Here is a 21,476-nt window from a genome sequence, read left to right on the forward strand (position 1 = left end):
TGGCTTGATGATTGTTATGTACCTGTAAATTGACTGATCAGTTAGCAATGAGTATTATTCCATTTATTTGTGTATATAAAAGTTACACATGTGCACATATCTAAGTATGTAATGTACTTATGTAGGTATATTGTGTGTGTGTGTGTGTGTGTGTGTGTAACGCATATGTATATGAATGAAAGATTTTTGAAGACTGCTGTAAATTTATTAAACAGTAATACAATCATTTTGTTTTGGTTGGATGCAGTTTTCTTTTACCATCTTAAGTGTGCACTCTAGCAGCAGGTATCACTCTTCCTCTTATAGAGAAAATTTGCAATTCTATACACTGCAACACTTAACTTTCATCTTATACTTTCCACAGTCTCAGAAAATACAGCTGTGTTAGATGCCATTTGATCCCAAGAGTCAATCATTTTTACCCTGTCAGTGCTACGAGAGTAATTTCTTGCGCTCAAACTCCGTGCTAAGTCATGCCTAGCTTTAATGTCCTGCATGTACAAGAGGGAACGAGTTGACGAGCAGGAAGTGACTGCTGCACTACCATTCTCAGACTTGTCATGCTAGTGGATCTGCAGTGGGAAGGAAGGAAAGAAGGAAGCTAGTATAGCACTGATGTAACGGTGGTGCTGTGAGTCTAATACAGGCAGCCCTCAATGTTGCTCTCATGCCCACTCCATTTCTGATCTCTACTGGCCACCTCCAAAATCTGGTGCTGTTTTCTCAGTTTGTTCTGTAAAGGATAATTTGGGATAGCAGAAGTTGGGAGTCTGCAGAACTCTATGCCCATGTGGAAACCCTACATTGGTCACACATACACAGTATGTGACTGGTGCATTGAACACACAATTACCACCCTCGCCATTTGCAGCCCATAAGTCAGTCATAGCATTGTACCCCCACAGGATATTCTATAGGCTATTCTGCTGCAGAAATCTTGCCCTAACAAGATCCTTCTGGGATTACATCTTTAAGGAATATGTAAAAATAACGCTTGTCGATATATCTTATTAATCAGTTGGAGGTTTTCAACTGTATTATGGCATGGGACTTGAGAATTTATTTAGAGTCTTCAGAAAGAAACCATTTTATACCTAATGACTTGATTTTTCTATTTCCCCTCCCACATCCAGACTTTTGACATTTCACGCTGTAGTGTGTATAATGTTATCCTTTCATTGATTATTCAGTTTTTTTCTCATGCTGATCTTCCCCCTGGCAGTACCATCCAGAATATCCATATTTGGAACTAATCTGGAATCTTTGCCAATGAAAAGATCATCATGACATTTTTTCAACTAAAAGCTACATGTTCACAGAGGAGCTAAATGAGAGGAAATAAATATGAAGACAGTATTAGAGACAGAGAAGAGGAAGTAAATGAAGATGAGGTGGAAAGTATTTTACTGCTTGTCCATTACAGATGTTTAGGAACCCGTGACTATATATTCAATATAAATACAGAAAACTGCATCAAGTCATTTTTTTTAAATGTCATTTATTCCACAAACTGTTTTTAGAACCATATCATGCTCATCTTCAGATGGCAAACAGGAGGCTACACAACTATTTTACAGTGTAATGTTGAGTGCTGGCACTGTGACAAGATGGAACTAGTTAGTGTATCACTATGAGTATTGTTTATACATGGACTTGGATGCAAGACATATCAGACAGACAAAATATCCTCAGACTTCAAGAAGAATGTAATAATTTCTGTTCCAAAGAAGGCTGCTGCAAACAGGTGTGAATGTTAACAAAGCATGAGTCCAAAATACTGTACAGTAAGCTTTTAATAATGCTAATGGGAACAAATACAGTGAAATTTTGAAGGTAGTAGGGGTAAAATACAGGGAGCAAAGGTTATCTACAACTTATATACAAATCAGACTGCAGTTAGAAGATTCAATGGACACAGAAGTGAAGCAGTAGTGAAGGGAGTCAGACATGGTTTAACCTCTCCCTGAGCAAGCAGGAAAGGAAACCAAGGAGATATTTGGGAAGAGAATTAAAGTTCCGAGAGAAGAAATAAAAAAATTTTAATGTTTTCAAATGACACTGCAATTCAGTCAGTGACAGCAAGAGACTTAAGTGGAATCAACGGCATTTTGAAAATATGTTATATGTTAAATATCAACATAAGAAAAATAAAGGTAATGAAATATAGTCGAATTAAATCAGGTGATCTTTACAGAATTCAATTGGGAAATGAGATACTAAAGCTAATAATAAGTTTTGCTCCTTGGGCAGGAAAAAAAAAATTACAAAAGGTCAAAACAGAGAGGACATAAAAAGCAGATTGGTTATTTTGAGAAAAGCATTTCTGACAGAGAGAAATTCATTAAGATTAAATTTAAATGTAAGTATTTATAATTTATTATGATTTCCTTGTCATTGGAATTATATTACAATCAAATCACATTTGTTGTAATGTTACAATGTATGCACAAAATCTTTCAAATGTTCAAATGAAATTATGTAAATCTAACATCAGAGACACAGGCAATAGTTTGGAAATGAATGCAAGTGTTCAAAACTAGTCACCATTGAAAACAATTATATGCAACTGTGGCAAAAACCTTAGTAAATTATAAACAAACTGAGTCACTACTCTTTATACCAATGGAATGTTGGAATTGCTTAAATTTTGGTGTCTGGACATCTTTTCCGGAGATATTTGTCTGGAGTGTATCCTTGTATGGAAGTGAAATATGGATGATAAACATTAACTAGTGGGGTCAGTGAAGTGAAATGGAAAGAAGATAAGGATTTCTATTAGATGAGTAATTTCAACAGCAGCAAATAACAATACAACTGGAGTAGGAATTGTCATGAACAGGAAGACAGGGCAGAGAGTTACTGTGGTCAGTTCAGTGATCAGATTATTCTCACCAAGTTGAAAGCAAATGGACACCAATAATAGTAGTTAAAATATACATGCTGATGTCACAAGCAGAAGATGAAGATATACAGAAAATATATGAGGATATTGAATATGAAATTCAGTGTGAGAATGTGGTGAAAATCAGATAATTATGGCTGACTAGAATGCTGCTCTAGGGGAAGGAATGGAAGAAAGGGTTACAGGAGAACACAGGTTCACTAATAGGAATGAGAGAGAGAAAGACTAATGTTGAGTTCTGCAGTAAATTTCAGCTATTAATAGCAAATACACTGTTCCAAAATCATAAATAAGCAGGTATACTTGGGAAAAGCTTAGAGACATGAGAAGATACCAGCCAGATAACGTCATGTCCAGAAAGAGATTCCAAAATCAGATATTGGAATGTAAAGTGTACCCAGAAGCGGATGAAGACTTGGAGCAGAATTTAGCAATGATGAAGAGCAGACTGAAGTTCAGGAGAATCTTCTGAGAGAACCCATGTGGAAAGACATGGGGTGTGAAGTATTGAGAAAAGATGAAGTGCTTTTGATGTTCTCTAATGTTGTAGATATTGTGATAATGAATTTCTTTGTAGGCAGGTCAGTTGAAGAGGAATGGACATCTCTGAAAAGATCAGTCACGGCAGTTGGATGGACAAATATAGATACACGGAAAGTAACTGTGAAGATATCCTGGGCAACAGAAGTAATACAAGATGAATCAAAAAGGACTTTACAACTTTGGAATATATAGAAATTTAGTGAGATAGCTTACAGAGTCTGTAGATGTCATTTTGTAGCAAATTACCTCAAGTTTGAGTCATGTAGTGCATCAGTACCCTGCTCTGCCAGTAACTGTGCCAGCATAGTGCGCAGTTAAAATGCCTAATTTCACTGTTGCAGTGCATGCTTGCTGTGTGGTTTGGTTTTTTCATGAAAAAAATTGGTTTTTTCATGAAAAAAAATTCTGCAACAACTGCTCAGCATAAATTTCGACCAAATACACCAAAGAACCTCCAAGCAGGCCTACAATTTACTCTTAGCACAAGAAGTTTGTTGAGATGGGTTGTTCCCTGTGACATGATAAATCACCAAGTCGCCTGTATGTTGATGATTATGTCAAACAGGTAAGGGAGAGCTTTGCCCACATTCCACAAAAATCAATGCAGTGTGCATCTCATGAGACTGGCATTCCATAGGACTGGCATTCCACAGAGGACTGTTTGGTGAGTACTGCAGAGATGTTTACACTTGAAACCACACAGATGCACAGTGACACAGCATGTTAGTGATGCAGATAACGTTGCTTGAGGGTAATTCTCTGTGGAAATATTGCTTCAGTAGAGGATGATGAGACATACGTGAACACAGTAATCTTCAGTCATGAGTCAACATTTCATACCGGGCAGCAAAAATCCACATGCAACCCGGAACATGTTTCTGACAGCCCCATAGTTAAAGTGTGCCATTTCTTCTTCTTGGAAAACTCTCACTGGTATTTTGTATCTGAATGTGCTTGAAATTGTTTAAATTCCACAGATTGATTTAGAAGAAAGAGTTGGGATGGTTCACTACCAGCAAGACAGCGCACCACTTTATTTCCTCGCGGAAGCTCAAGTTTTCCTTGATAACTGCTTCCCAGGTTGGTGGATTGGCCATGAAGGGCCAAATGCATGGCCACCCCACTGTCCAGGCTTGACACCACTGGATTTCTTTCTAAGGGGTTTCATTAACGGCCATGTGTATTTTCCTCCCATACCATACAATTTCGCTGACCTGAAAAATCAAATCTTCACTGCTGTTGCACAAGTTATGCCCAATTTGTTGCAACAAGTGTGGGAAGAAATTGATTACCATTGAGATGTTTGCTGCTTCACAAATAGCAGTCACATCAAACCAGAATGACACCTTTATGTGAAACTTGACATTTTTTGCTACAAAATGCAACATGTACCGATTGTGTAAGTTATCTCAATAAATTTCTACATCATTCCAAAGTTGTAAAGTCCTTTTTACATAATCCTGTACTTCCAGTTGAACGATGAAAAGGAAAGAACAAAAATGTTCATAAAAAGATAGGAATACAACCATATGAAATAGGAATTGCAGTGAAACAGAAGCTAATAAATGCAAGGAAATATTTTTCAAGTGGACTGATTCTGAATATAGAAAAGACAAAACAGCCTTCAACGTTAAGAACTTAATGGGAAGTCCACTGTTAATCGCAGAGGAGAGAGTGGATACGTGAAAGGAGCACATTTAATGCCTCTACACAGGGGAAGACCGAACTGGTGGTGTGATAGTACAAGAAATGGCAGTCAACATGAGAGATATAGGAATCCAATAGTAGTGTCGGAGTTTAATGGAACTGTGGAAGACTTGTGATCAAATAAGATTCAAGGCATAAATACATTAACTTCAGAATTTCTAAAATCGCTGGGGGAAGTGACAACCAAATGACTATTCAAGTTTGTGTGTACAATCTATGAGGCTGGAAACATATCATCAGACTTTCAGAAAAATGTCATTAACACATACCTGCAGGTAGCAAAGGCAGATACGTGTGAGAACTACAACACAAGCAGTGTAAAGGCCTATGCATTGAAGTTGCTGACAATAATAATATGCAGAAGGATGGCAAAGAAAATGAGAATCTGTACACTTGATAATGGAAGGAAGACTGAAGAAACATCAGAAGAGGTTCATAGGACTTGTCCATAAGGAAGAAGCATTGGATACTGTAAAGTTGTGCAAGATATGAGAAAAATAGAAGTGAGCTATAGGAAAAGATGGGTTATGTACAAGATCTACCAAAACCAAGAGGAAAAAATACGAAGAACTTGGATTAGAAAAAGTATAACACGAGAGTATAATCTTTTGCACCTATTGTTCAGTCTATAGGTTGAAGGAGCAATAATGGAAATGAAAGAAATCTTCAGCAGTGATGTTCAAGTTCAGTGTGCAAAGATATCAGTGACGAGATTTGCAGATGAAATTCTTTGCTATCTTCAGTGAAAGTAAGGAAGAATTGTAGGACTTGTTACATGGGATAAACAGTCTAATGAGCACACTCTATGACTGAGAGTAAACCGAAAGAAGACAAAAGTAATGAGGAATGGCGAATTGGTGATAAGCTTAAAATTGGGGACTGGGAGGTAGATGGAGTGTAAGAATTCTGCTACCTTGGAAGCGATGCTGGATGAAGCAGGGAGGATGTAAAAAGTAGACTAGTCCATGTGAAGAGATCATTCCTGACCAAAAGAAGTTATCAAACATGGGCCTTAATTTGAGGAAGAATTTTCTGAGAAAGTGCATTTGAAGCAAAGCATTTTAAGGAGGTTAAATTTTGCAACATGTATAAACCTGACAAGAAGAGAACTGAAGCATGTGAGATGTCGTGCTACAGAAGGGTTTTGAAAATTAGGTGGACTGATAAGAACTGAGGGAACCTCTGCAGAATTGAGGAGAGGAGAGAAACAAATGGAAAATATTGATAAGAAGAAGGGAGAGGATGATAGTGCATGTTTTAAGACATCAGGGAATAACTTCTGTGGTACTTGTGGGAATTGAGGATATTGGATGCAAGTGCTACTCCTCAAATTGATCTCCCTGTGGTTCCAGGGGAAGTCTCTCACTTTTGGCCCTATGAGTTCAGATCCCATTCTATGGTTTGACCTGCCACTATCAAAATTCTAGAGAAGTGCAGGCCATATGGGGAAGGATGCCTTACATGGTGCATGAGTTATCCACAGTGCCCTTAGATTCGATCTTCGGAATCTGTTGTCATGGCTTTGCATCTCCACCTGCGATTCAACTGTTTGGGCAAGAATGCTTTCCACGGTATGTCATCTTCTTCCGTTGTCTCCTGTACTCTTTTGCCCCATGACAATATTGGATTTCTCTGCACCCAATATCCAGCATGGTAGCCAGTCTGTTGTATTCGCCTCCGACTGATGGGGACTCCTTTCTACTTATGAAGCCTCAATTTTTCATTGAACTAGTTTGGAGAAGTGACAGCAGTGTCCAAGATGCGAAACGGCGCAGTCTGGATTCAGACAGCATCCCCAGCCCAATCCCGAGCGTTACTCGCTTGTGACAAGTTGCATGATATTCCTGTTTCCATCACTCCGCATAAAAGCCTCAATATGGTCCAGGGGATCATTTTTCATCATGATCTCCTCTTGCAGTGTGACTACGAGCTCTGTGCAAGTATAGAACATGGGGTGTTCATTTCATCCGGCACGTTTACAGGGGATCCAAAGACAACAGGGTTGCTACTGGTGCCATCATCTTGGCCTTTGAGGGTGATTCATTGCCTGAAAAGGTCAAGGTGATGGTTTACCGCTGTGATGTTAAACTATACGTCCCTTCCCTTATGCTGTGCTTTAAGTGCTGGAAGTTCGGACTGCACTTCCAGCACCACGTGTTGAGACTGCAGATGTCCCCGGCAGCCAGATACTCCATGTGCGCCTCCTCCCAATTGCATCAACTGTGGAGAGCACCACTCCTCCTCCTTGCCAGACTGCCCATTACTCCAAATGGAGCAGAAAATCATGGAGTACAAGACCCTGAACCAGTTGACTTACACAGAGACTAAATGTAAATTTGAAAGATTACATCCCATTTGGTTGACGTCGACATATTCTGCAGCTACGTCACCATCGCTGTCCCAAGTGCCAGTGGTTCCTCACCCTGTGCCACGAACAGTGGGCCCTCCGGGAAACCAGAATACATCTGCCCCCTTGGTGGTAGGGGGCAAATCTTCCTCTGTTGCTCCCAAAGCACCTACTTCTGGAGCAAGGCGCCCCAACCCCCCCTCCCCCCCCCCCCAACACAGGGGACATCGGTTCTCTCCCCCCTCTGCTGGAGAAGCAACAGCCTCCTCCAGCTCGTCTCGTGCGGAAGGGGTCCATTGGGCCCCTCTCTCCCAAGGTCTCCACTAATGCCACAGCAGACACTTACCAGTGGCTGAAGGAGCCAAAAGTTGCTAGATGAAGAGCTTCAGTCTTCCTCCGTGCCTGAAGCTGTTTCAGAGAAGTCCTCCCAGCAAGCCCCTAAAGAGAAGCGACAGGGTAAGCAAACAAAGAAGTCTGCTAAGAAAATGGGCCCTCTGGTTGCCCCAACACCAGCACTCCCTACCAATTCTGCATCTGAGGATGTGGTGGAGATTTTAGCGTCCTCTGCGGACCTGGGTCTCACTGATGCTTCATCCACCATAGAAATGACTACAAATACTCAGTCAGTGGCAGCAGGTGACCCTGAGGCATAACCTACCTTCATGCCTTCCTAGCCACACGATAACGTCATCCTCCAGTGGAATTGTGGCAGTTTTTTCCACCACCTGGCTGAGCTGCGGCAACTCTTAAGCTTTACACCTGCATTCTGCATTGCCCTCCAGGAAACCTGGTTCCCGGCAATGCGGACCCCTGCCCTCCACGGCTATAGGGGATATTACAAGAACCATAGTGACTATAATAGAGTGTCAGGTGTAGCTCGTGTCTGTGTCCTGAACTCAGTATGCAGTAAACCTGTGCCCCTTCAAACCTCTCTTGAAGCTGTGGCTGTCAGGATAAGGACAACACTGGAAATAACTGTCTGCAAAGTATATCTTCCTCCAGATGGTGCAGTACCCCTGAACGCATTGGCTGCACTGATTTATCAACTCCCTAAACCTTTGCTACTTTTGGGAGATTTTAACACTCATAACCCCTTGTGGGGTGGCATCGTGCTTACTGGCCAAGGCAGAGATGTTGAAAATTTAGTGTCACAACTGGACCTCTGCCTCTTAAATACAGGTGCTCCTACTCCTTTCAGTGTGGCACATGGCACATATTTGGCCATTGATCTCTTGGTTTGCAGTCCTGGCCTTCTCCCATCTATGCACTGGAGAGCACATGACGACCTGTGTGGTAGTTCCCACTTACCCATCTTCCTGTCACTGCCCCAGCGTCAGGCCCACGGACACCTGGCCAGATGGGCTTTAAACAAGGTAGACCGGGACGCTTTCATCTCTGCTGTCACCATTGAATCCTCCCCCACATGGTAACATTGATGTGGTGGTTGCGCATGTAATGACAACAATCATTTCTGTGGCGGAAAATGCGCTCCCTTGTTCTTTAGGGTGTCCCGGCTAAAGACCGTTCCTTGATGGTCGCAGGAATTCACTGAGGCAACTAATTAGTGTCGGCAAGCTCTACAGCAGCATAAGTGGCACCATTTCCTGGAGCACCTCATAGCCTTTAAACGGCTCCGTGCCCATGTTTGCCAGCTTATAAAAAGACGGAAACAGGAGTGCTGAGAGAGATACGTCTTGACCATTGGGTGCCATACGTCACCTTACCGAGTCTGGCCAAAGATCAAACGAGTTTTTGGGTACCGGACCCCAACAGGTGCCCCCGTGTTAACATAAATGGTGTGTTATCTACCAATGCAAATGTGATTGCCGAGCATTTTGCTGAGCACTGCTTGCGCCTCTACGTCGGAGAATTACCCCCCAGCCTTTCACACTCTCATGCGGCGGATGGAAGGGAAAGTCCTCTCATTCACTATACACCACATTGAATCCTATAATGCCCCATTTACAGAGTGGGAGCTCCTCAGTGTCCTTGTACATTGCCCTCACATAGCTCCTGGGCCAGATTGTATCCATGGTCAGATGATTAAAATCTCACGCCGGACTACAAGCGATATCCTTGCCATGTTATACGAGTGGGGTCTCCGAGGCCCACTCGTGATTTTTATCCAGAATTTCCTATCGCTTCGTAATTTCTTTGTCCAAGTTGGTGCCTCCCATAGTTCCCCCCATATCCAGGAGAATGGAGCCCTGCAGGTCTTCAACAGTCTGGGAGCAGCTGTAGGGCCGTCCACCTCACCCTCTCTGAATGCGGATGACTTCTGCATTTCGTACTGCTCCACCAGCTGCCTGAGCAACACCAACTGGGGTGCAGATCACTCTACGCTGCAGTGGCTCTACAGAGCCTTGACTGTGGGAGTCTGATTTATGGTTCGGCGGTGCCCTCAGCATTTCATTTACTAGATCCAGTGTGCCACTGTGGCGTTCGACTAGTGACAGGAGCTCTTAAGACAAGTCAGGTGACCAGCATCCTGGCAGAGGCTGGAGTCCCTCCATCGCAGGTCAGGTGTGCGCCATGCTCGCCAGTTACATTGCACCCAATGGTAATTCTCCTGCGCATCCGAATTACCGTCTCCTTTTCCCACCCACGGTGGTTCATCTCCCGCATTGACAGCCCAGGTCAGGGCTTACAATTGCAGTTCGTGTCCAATTCTATCTGAACTGGAGTCCTTGCTTTTATCACCTATACTCGAGGTCCATTTGCGTACACCTCTATGGTGAACACCTAGGCTGCGGCTTCACCTGGACCTTTCAAATTGCTCAAAGGACTCAGTTCACCCTGCTGTCACTTCCTCTCGATTCTTGACATGTACCGAGGCCATGAAGTGGTTTACACAGACGGCTCGATGGCTGATGGTCACGTCGGCTTCGCTTGTGTCCATGGAGGAAATATAGAACTGCACACCTTGCCTGATGGCTGCAGTGTTTTCACTGCAGAGCTGGTGGCTATATCTCCTGGTCTTGTGCACATCCGTTCATGCCCTGGGGAGTCTTTTCTACTGTGTACTGACTCCTTGAGCCGTGTACAAGCCATCAACCAGTGCTACCCTCATCATCCTTTGGTAGCGATCATCCAGGAGTCCATATATGCCCTGGAACAGTCTGGTCATTCAGTGGTGTTTGTGTGGACCCCAGGACATGTCGGAATCCCAGGCAGCGAACTTGCTGACAGGGTGGCCAAACAGGCTACGTGGAAACTGCTGGAGATGGACGTTCCAATAATTGACCTGCGTTCGTTCTTACCCCCCCCCCCCCCCCCCCCCCCCCCCCCCCCCCCCCCCCCAGGTTTTTCGGCTTTGGGGACGGAATGGCATAGTCTCGGTACACACAACAAACTGCCGGCTCCGCATTGGCCACGTTTGAGTGACCCACAGTTACCTCCTACACCTTGAAGACCCACCTCAGTGTCAGTGCGGCACCCGGTTGACAGTGGCCCGCATTCTGGTGCACTGTCCCACTTTGACTGCCCTGCGACGAAATCTTCGGTTACCGGATTTGTTACAGCTAATTTTATTTGACAATGCATCATCGGCTGATTTTGTATTATGTTTTATTTGTGAGGGTGCGTTTTTTTATTTGATCTAAGTTTTAGCACATGTCCTTTGTCCTTCTGTGTCCTCCACCCTAGTGCTTTTAGGGTGGAGGTTTTAATGTGTTGCAGAGTGGCTGGCTTCTCGTTTTTATTCCCATGGTCAGCCAGCCATGGTAATCTGTTTTGTCGTTTTAATCTTTTCTCCCTGTTTCTCGTATTTCTGTGGTTTTCTTGTCCTCTTTTGTCCATTTAAGTGTTTCTTACCCTTCCGTCGCTCTTGTGGCTTTCCTTTCTTTCCGTTTTGTGTTGTCACCCTTGTGACATTGTTTTATTTAGAACAAGGGACCAATGACCTAGCAGTTTGGTCCCTTCCCCTCCTCTTTTAAGCCAACCAACCAACAGCTGACCGACCTAAGATCGAGTGGTTGGCACAGGAGGGGAATTGATGGTGGGTCATACCAAACAAGTCGGAATACTGATGAACGGGTGGGCAGGCAAAAAGATATTCCTTTCAGCCTTCCCTTCTGTGCTTAGTACATGTTTCCCATCAGACCTCTTAATATTCATACAGGTCTTTTCTTTTCTCCTAAGGTGTCTCTAATTTTCCATGTGCTGCTGTGATTGCTGCATTCAGATGGATACAGCTTCAGGAGGTGTCGACTTTGGTCACAAAGCTTGAGGATGTTGCCAGTGGCTGTCACCATGGGAGTCCGCATTATAGGTCCAGGTGATATATCCTTTGATCAATCCACTACTGAAGCTGCCCCAGGTACTGCCCATACTAAAGTTGATTCGTCATCGATTGTTGGGGCGGAAGTCATTCCAAGGAGAGGCAGGCAGCGAAAGACTTTCGAGGAGGCTGATCAGAGGGCCATGCCAGTCATCTGATGGACAGTTTTTGGGTGCTATCTGTGGCCGACGAAGTCCCTGAGCCAGATGATGTCACTTGCCCTGGTCCATAGGAAGTGTCTCAGGCTGCAAGATCTGGACATTCAGAGAGTGTGGGCTCACTGATTGTTGGCAATCCCAACATTAGATGTGTAATGGGGTGTTTTAGGGATATGGCTGCCAAGAAGGGAAAGAGGTCAGTTTGCATTCTGTGTACATAGCAGGAGGAGTCATTTCAGATGTGGAAAGGTTGCTTCCGGATTCACTGAAGAGCACAGGATGCAGGTAACTGCTTATGGTGGCTCATGTTGGTACTTGGACTGAAAGAGAGACACTCTGGTTTCAGGCGGTTAGTTGAAGTAGTAAAGATTGCCAACCCTACTTGTGAGCTGAAGGCGGAGCTCAGCATCTTAAGCATCATTGACAGAACTGACTGTGGTACAGAACCTAGTGGAGGATCTGAATCAGAATCTCAGACAGTTCTACAACCATGTAGGCTGCAGATTCCTAGACTTTCACCATAGGGTGGTGGGTTCTGGGTTCTGCTTAGTAGGTCAGGTGTCCACTACACACAGGCAGCTTCTACAGGGTAGCAGAGACTGTATGGAGGGGACTGGGTGTTTTTTTCTTTTTTGCTTAGATGGTCTCAGCAAACTACAGAAAGGGTGTCAGCCTAAAAGGGTGCAGTACAAACGCTAGAAAGTAGGCCTAGAAACAATCTGTATTGTATTTGTTAATTGTTGTAGCTGTGTTGAAAAAACCAGGGTCCCAAGTGCTAATAGAAAGCACTGAAGCGCAAATCGTTATAGGCAAAGAAAGCTGGCCAAAGCTGGAAATGAGTTCATTTGAAATTTTTACAAAGAACCATGCACATATAGGATGGATTAAATACAGTAGTTGGTGGAGTGTTTATTGCTGTCAGTAATAGTTTACCTTCTAGTGAAGTCAAAGTAGATAGTTTTTGAGAGTTGGTATGGATAGAGGTTATCCTCGACAGTGGGTAGAGGCTATACTCGACAGCTGAAATAAATTAATAATTGGTTCCATTTACTGACCACCAATTCAGGTTATAAAGTTACTGAACAGTTCAAAGAAAACTTGAGTCTCATTTGAAATAGGTACCCCACTTGCACAGTTATAGTTACTGATGACTTCAATCTACCCTCAATATATTAGTGAAAATACATGTTTAAAGTCAGAGAAGACATAAAATGTTGTCTGAAATTGTCATGAATGTGTTCTCAGAAAATTATTTTGAAGAAGTAGTTCAGGAGCCCACTGAAAGTGTAAATGGTTGCGAGAACCTGCTAGACCTCGTATCAACAAATAATCCCGAGCAAATAGCATCTTGACGGGTACAGGGATTAGTGACCACAAGGTTCTTGTAGTGAGACTCAGTACCATAACATTCAATCCCACCAAAAATAAACGCAAAACCTGTCTATTTTAAAAAGCAGATAAAAATTCACTTGAGGCAATCCTAAGAGACAGTCTCCACTCCTTCCAATCTGAATAAGTAAGTATAGACCAGATGTTGTTTAAATTCAAAGGAATAGCATCAACAGCTATTAAGAGCCATATACCAAATAAATTAATAAGAGGTGGTATGGTAAAGAGGTCAGAACACTGTTGCGTAAGCAAGGAAAAAAGCATGCCATATTTAAAATAGTGCAAGATCATACTTTACAAAAGCTCGAAATGTAGTGTGAACTTTGGTGCGAGATGTTTTTAATACTTTCAGCATCATAATTCTTGTCTCAAAATCTGGCAGAAAATCCAGAGAGATTCTATTCATATGTAAAGTACACTAGCAGAAAGACAATCAATACTTTCAGTGTGTCATAATAATGGTGATGTTATCAGTGATCGTGCCACTAAAGCAGACTTATTAAGAACAACTGCCAACATGAGTAACTTTGAGAAGTAGATATTATTGGTGTAGCAAAGCAGCTTAAATCACTAATAAAGTCAAGGCATTCAGTCCTGATTGTATACCAGTGAGGTTCCTCTCAGATTAAGCTGATATAGTAGCTCCATATTTAGCAGTCAAATCCAATCAATTGCCTGTAGAAAGATCTGTACCTAAAAGTTGGAAAGTTGCACAAGTCAAGCCAATAAGCAAGAAAAGAAATAGGAGCAATCCTCTAAATTACAGACCCATACTGCTAACTTAGATTTGCAGTAGTATTTTGAAACATATACTATGTTTGAACACTGTGAGTTATCTTGAAGAAAATGATTTATTGACAAAGAGCCAACACAGATTGAGAAAGTATTGTTCTTTTGGAACACACTGAGCTTTTTATTGTCACAAAATAATGAGTGCTATTGACAGGGATGTGGAATTGATTACATATTTTTATATTTACAGAAGACTTCTAATCAAATTGTGTACCTATGGGGTACCTTCTCAGTTGTGTGCCTGGATTTGTGGTTTCCTATCAGAAACATCACAGTTTGTAGTAACCGATGAAAAGTCATTGAGTAAAAGAGAAGTAATATCTGGCATTCCTCAAGGAAGTGTTATAGGTCCTCTGTGGTTTCTGATCTATATAAATTGTTTAGGAGAGAATCTGAGTAGCACTTTTAAAGTGTTAGCACATGTTGCTGCCATTTACTGTCTTATAAAATCATCAAATGATCAAAACGATTTAGACAATATATATGTGTGGTGTGAAAAGCGTCAATTAACTTTTAAATAATGAAAAGTGTGAAGCCATCCACATGAGTAACAAAATTTCGGTTACATGATAAATCATACAATTCTAAAGGCTGTAAATTCAACTAAGTACTTAAGGATTACAGTTACTAATAACTTAAGTTGATATGATCACATGGTTAATGTCGTGAGTAAAGCAAATCAAACACTACGATTTATTGACAGAATACTGAGAAAATGCAACAGATCAACCAGAGATACTCCCTACACTACATATGTGCTTTCTCTTCTGGAGTGGGATCTGCATCATATAGGACCGACAGAGTACATTGAAAAGGTTCAAAGAAGGGCAGCTCACTTTGTGCTATAATGAAATAGGGGAGAGAGCTCCATGGATGTGCTACATGAATTGGGGTGGTAATCATTAAAACAAAGGCTTTTTAGTTGTGCAGGATCTTCTCATGAAATTTCAGTCACCAACTTTCTCCTCAGAGTTTGAAAATTTGTTGTTGGTGCCTGCCTGCATAGGGAGCGGAGCAATGATCATCAAAATGAAATAAGAAAACTTAGAGCTCACATGGAAAGACTTGTGTGTTCATTATTCGTGCATGCTGTTCAAGAGTGGAACGATAGAGAAATGGCTTAAAGATGGTTTGGTGAACCCTCTGCCATGAACTTAACTCTGAATTGCGGAATAATTATGTGTAACAAGGAAAATAAACAATTTTTGTCAATATAATGTAATTGCATAGGAAAAAAAAAAAAACACTCAAAGCGGTGGCAAGAGGACACACATTGAAAGAAAGGTTTTACAAAAGCAAGCTTTTGGAGCCAGTGGCTTTTTCTTATGGCAGAAGGATTGAAGAGGAAGGAAGAGGGGTGAAGGAAAAGGACTGAAGAGGTATAGGAAAAAGGGTAGAGATCAGAATACCCACCCAGAACCCTGACTCCAAAAGCTGGCATACATAAAACCTTTTTTTGTTTGTGTTTTCTCCTGCCACCATGTGGTGAGTAGATTTTTAATCTATTCAGTTACAGAATAATCATGTAAATGTACCTTTCTTACAATCTTGCATGATTCTGCTATAATCGTGCATGATTCTGCAGCCTTGCATTTTTCATCAAGCCATTCCTGCTTTAATGTTCATGTGCTATGAGTTTGGCTTTTACTAGCAGTCATTGCCTGGACTCGTGCCACAATGAACTCTTGCTGGTCTCAGACCGTTATTTGGAGCAGAATTTGATTTCTGATGACCACTATGCCCTTTGATGTTCTTTTATTTTAGAGTGCAACTGATATTCTTCAGAAATGCAAATTGTCTCAGCACTTTCCAGCTGTGGCAGATACAGGGTCCAATGAGATCTTAATTCAGTACCTGTCGCCAAACCTTGTTTATATTGATGTCCATACCTGTGTACTATGTTATCTGACACCTTTATTTTGATGGACTCCTTAATTATGCTGGCCCAGGAACTTGGCATTTGCCCCACTATATACTGGTCTCATCAAATTTCATTTCATGATAGTATTTGGGGCAGTGCTTGCTGACAGCTGATTTGCTTATTTTATAAGTTGGGTATGTTGCTGACATTACTTGCAGCCTCTCCTATACTGTTTTGATGGTCTGCCCCATGTAAGACAAACGGACAAGATGACCCAGTGGTTAGTACGCTAGATTCCCATTCAGGATGATGATGGTTCACATCCCTGTCTGTAGATTTAAGTTTTCTGTGGTTTCTCTAAATTGCTCCTGGCAAATTCCACGATGTTTCCCCTGAAAAAGGCAAGGCCAATTTCCTTCCCCATCTTTCCATATTATGAGGTTGTGCTCTGTTTCTAATGATTGTGCTGTCAATGGGATGTTAAACTCTAATCTTTCTTTCATCCATGTAAGATGTGCCACATTCACTTGGAATGCATTATGCACCCTGGTTTCCGGAGACAAAGGAGGAGGAGTCTGCTGGTTTTTCTGGATTTTGGGTTACTGAGGTAGATAAGTGATTTTTGGCTTCTCTGGTGAGTGTTTCCTTGTCTGAAAGTGTTAAAGCTATATGGAACAGAATCCTTAGCACTGAATTTGTTTGTGACAGATGATAATGGCTCAGAGTGTGGAGATAGAGATCAGTTTGCATAAGTTTTCTATATTCACTGTGACCCATGGATCTGTCCTTTCTTCTCTTAATTAGCAGGTCGAGGAAAGGTAGCTATCCCTCTTTTTCAAGTTCCACCATGAATTTTATATTACAGTGGATTGAGTTTCAGTGTTCCAGGAAATCTTCAAGTTTTTCCACACTACAAAGGTGTCTCCTGGTACCAACAGATAAACATCGGTTTCAACTAGGTGGATCCTAGTGCTTCTGCTTCAAGGTGCTCCATGTATAGGTTCACCATGGCAAACAATAACGGTGTACCCATTGCCATGGCATGGGTTTGTTATATTTTCTGTCAAACAGGAAATAAGTTGACTTCAGAAAATGCCTAAAACGTTATGTGAAACAATCATCTAACTTTTCTGCAATTGTTTCCAAGAAATGAGAAAGTGGAATTCACGTAATGAGGGAGTCTGCATCAAAACTGACTTTAATGTCCGTATTCTAGAGCTGCAATTGACTTAGGTGCTCTATGGAGTCACCGGAGTTGTGAAAGTGATGTTCATATTTCCCTATGTATTTACTGAGATTGCTTTCAAGTATTTTGTTATCTGGTATGTAGGTGCAAGACTTTTATTAACACTGGGCCTCAGAGGAATTTTGTTCTTGTGTACCTTAAAGGGCCATATAGTTGTTGTGACACTGCCACTTGTGTTCTAACACCATCACTGATGTTACATGTCAGACCTTAGGCACTGAGAAGGGTCACTGTCTTCCTCATGATTGACATCCACTTGTCTGTATCAAACTTCATTTGGAAGATAAAAAATCTTCGTGTTACAGTCCATGTGTGACACTGAGATCAGAGGGTTGCCCTTGCTGGCAATCAGTGCTCACTGAAGCACACCACTAATCAGTTAGGCCAAGAAAACTGGACAGGTCACATTCCTGCTTTGTCTTTTTGTACGTCCTGTCGATCTCAGTTTTTAGATGTCTGTATTATTCTCTTTTGATTGCTTCATTTGCTGCATACGTATATTTTTTCTTTTCATGAATTAGATTCATTATCTCATGCGTTATCCAAGGATTTGTACTGGGCTGTACCTTATTGTCTGTTTGATCCTCTGCTCATCTCTCAAGAGTACTTATATGTCTTCTGGTGAATTCCTTTCTCCTGTTTCAGTCAATCGATGCCTAAGGCACCCATAATAACTCTCAACAACCTCTAATGCTTTCACTTTATCCAGGTGTCCTTTACTTAATTTCCTACCTGTCTGCAATTCCTTCAGTTTTAATCTGCAGTTAATAACCAGTAATTTATGGCCAGACTACACATTTGCTTCTAGAACTTTTTGCAGTTAAAAATCTGGTTTTGTAATCTATGTCTTACTGTTATATAATCTGTGTGAAATCTTCCATTGCTTCCACGTCTCTTCCACATGCACAAACTGCTTTCACGATTTTTAAACCAAGTATTAGCAATGATTAATTGTGCTGTGGTCAAAATTCTTCCCGGTGTCTTCCCCTTTTTCATTTCTCATCCCCAGTTCATGTTGTACTATTTTTCCTTCTCAATTTCCTACTATCAAAGTCCAGACCTCCATGACAATAAAATTTTCATTTCCCTTAACTATTTGAATAATTACTTTTATCTCATCATACATTCTTTCTGTCTCTTTGTCCTCTTCAAAGCTGGTGTGCGTATAAACTACTATGGTTGGTGTTGGCTTTGTGTCTGTTTTGGTTACTATAAGGCGTTCACTATGCTATACTTACCTCATTAATGGATCAAACATTCCAGGCCGTGAAGCCTACAAATGTTTTGTTTCTCCTGATGACGTCCTGGGTACTACCTCCCCAGAGATCTGACTGAACTACTGCTTTACCTCTAAAGTATTTTACTCAGTAGGATGCCATCATCATTAAGCCATACTGTAGAGCCACATGTCCTCGGACAATATAACAGGTGTAGTGCCCCTTGCTTCCAGCCCTTTACAATGCCGACAGAACGACGCCATGTTGGTCAATGTTACAAGACCAGGTATCAGTCAGTCATCCAGACTGGTGCCCTTGCACCTACTGATAGACTGCTGTCCCTGTTCAGAAACAACATGTTTGTCTGGTCTCTCTACAGATACCCCTCCCATGGGGTTGCACTTACCCGCCACAGTTACCTGTATCGTAGAGGCATATAGGCTACCCTGCCTCAGCTACGTCCATGGTTTGTGGGGTGCACTCTCCTCTAACTCAAATTAACAGAACAAGAGCCCCCATACAAAAGAAACTAACTTCCAAATGTAGTGCTTAAGCATGACGCCACCCTCACAATACCATTACATAAATCTCTATAAGCCAACCAATGTTACCAAAGGTCTCCATTGACTCATTTGTCACACGTATTTGAAAAGGTATTTATTAAAGTTTTCTGTCATCAGTTTTGGAAGTGTTTGCAGAGTAAACAGATGTAACCAAGGAAAAGATAACTGTTGTGTTGTATAAGGCACCGTAAATGCATGAAGAAATTATTTGAGCTGAAATAAATGATAAGGCTTTTGAGCAGGAATGAGTAAGAAAACTATAACAGTGTAGAGAGAAACTGAGTAAGATGAAAAATTACTAAGCTTATGAATACTCACAGTGAAGATATTTCTTTGACTGTAATTTATAAATGATTCAACAGCTGTGAAATTGTGTGTGTCACGTCTTTGTTTATTAAATTACCTCACAAATTTTCCAGCCCTTATCAGTTTAACAATATTTATCTCTATGCACTTACATTTTCCTCAACAACAAAATTAATGTTCAATTTTTTTTTTTTTTTTTTTCTTTTGCTAACAGGTCTCAGTTTCACAATTGTTACTTAAACAGCATGAAAGTGTATTAAAAACTGCTGATGAAAGTTGGCTGTGGCGAATACAGAGACTGTTGCACCTAAACTTACAACAGATGGAACGAGCCGGTAGCCGTGATTCGCTCGCTGTTGGGTTACGCATAGTAAGTTTATTCTAAAGAATTGTTTCAGTCATTACTGTGCTTGTTAACTCTTTATGGGTCTCAGTGTGAACTAGCCATCATTTATAATTTGTAATTCTCTTTACTAACAATGTGTATGTGATACTTCAGAGCCATTTGTGTTTATTCTTTTAAAATAACTGTGTCTTATGGTTTTCCTTCAAAAAGAGTACTGATGGTATTCTAATGATATAAAATAAAATTGTGCAACATGGATATATGCTTCAGACTTGTACTCTGCTTCCGTATTCATAAACATACATCATCATTGTTGCAGCAGCAATAGCAGTACTAGATTAAGGGTATCCATACTATTTATTTTTGTGTGTTTACTAATATTCTCTACCCACATTCCATTATGTCATCATCTTACTCTTTTCTTATCTGCAGGAATCCAGCAAAGAACTTCCATCTACTATTCATTAATTTGGGTCCATTTGTTTGTTGCTCCTAGTAATTCCCAACATAATAATATTTTTGCATTTATCACTGAGCAACCCTTAGATTTTGAATGGTTTTCACATTCAAAGTCAATGTCCCAGTGCTGTAAGCAAAACCACTAACACATGCTTGATTGTTAACATCCCTTTACAGACCTATTAGGAAACAGTTTTTAAAACCACTTAGTCCACCAGAATTACTCCTGGTCATTTTTAGTCTTGTATTATTTCATTTTGTTATTGACAAACTTCTTCTTCTTCTGCCCAAAATACAAAAACTCAATCTGTTCTATACTTTTATTGTTAATTTTTTCTTGTTTCTTTTTGTTTTACCTTGTTGTCATTGATTTCTTGGCCTGCTTTAACCTTGTATTAATCTCTTCCATGCGTTGTTGATATTTATTTACACTGGAGGCAAACAGTACAGTGTCATATGCAGAACCAAGGTGCTTTGCATATAGTAACTGGTTAAGTTAAGTTATTCATCTGTATATTGAGCAAGCAGTAAAGGAAACAAAAGAAAAATTTGGAGTAGGAATTAAAATCCATGGAGAAGAAATAAAAACTTTGAGGTTCACCGATGACATTGTAATTCTGTCAGAGACAGCAAAGGACATGGAAGAGCAGTTGAATGGAATGGTCAGTGTCTTGAAAGGAGGATATAAGATGAACATCAACAAAAGTAAAATGAGGATAATGGAATGTAGTCGAATTAAGTCGGGTGATACTGAGTGAGGGAATTAGATTAGGAAATGAGACCTGTAAAGTAGTAAATGAGTTTTGCTATTTGGGAGCAAAATAACTGAGGATGGTCAAAGTAGATTGGATATAAAATGTAGACTGGCAATGGCAAGGAAAGTGTTTCTGAAGAAGAGAAATTTCTGAACATCGAATATAGATTTAAATGTCAGGAAGTCATTTCTGAAAGTATTTGTGTGGAGTGTAGCCATGTATGGAAGTGAATCATGGACGATAAATAGTTTGGACAAGAAGAGAATAGAAGCTTTCGAAATGTGGTGCTACAGAAAAATGCTGAAGATTAGATGGATCGAGCATGTAACTAATGAGGAGGTACTGTATACAATTGGTGAGAAGAGAAATTTGTGGCACAACTTGACTAGGATGAGGATTGGTTGGTAGAACATATTCTGAGGCATCAAGGGATCACCAATTTAGTACTGGAGGGCAGCGTGGAGGGTAAAAATTGTAGAGGGAGACCAAGAGATTAATACACTAAACAGATTCAGAAGGATGTAGGTTGCAGTAGGTACTGGGAGATGAAGACGCTTGCACAGAATAGAGTAGCATAGAGAGCTGCATCGAACCAGTCTGTGGACT

General features: G+C 41.0%; 1 protein-coding gene across 2 annotated transcripts in view; it reads left to right on the plus strand.

Annotated features, from left to right (window-relative positions):
* LOC126479274 (ubiquitin-protein ligase E3C) overlaps nt 1–21,476 on the plus strand; it is a 209,568-nt gene that overhangs the window by 11,444 nt on the left and 176,648 nt on the right. For both annotated transcript variants that reach the window (XM_050103771.1, XM_050103772.1), the window contains exon 4: nt 19,525–19,680. In XM_050103771.1, coding sequence (XP_049959728.1) covers nt 19,525–19,680 — 156 coding nt within the window. The remainder of the gene's footprint in view (nt 1–19,524; nt 19,681–21,476) is intronic.

This window comes from Schistocerca serialis, chromosome 1 (genome assembly GCF_023864345.2).
Source record: "Schistocerca serialis cubense isolate TAMUIC-IGC-003099 chromosome 1, iqSchSeri2.2, whole genome shotgun sequence".
Lineage (NCBI taxonomy): Eukaryota > Metazoa > Arthropoda > Insecta > Orthoptera > Acrididae > Schistocerca > Schistocerca serialis.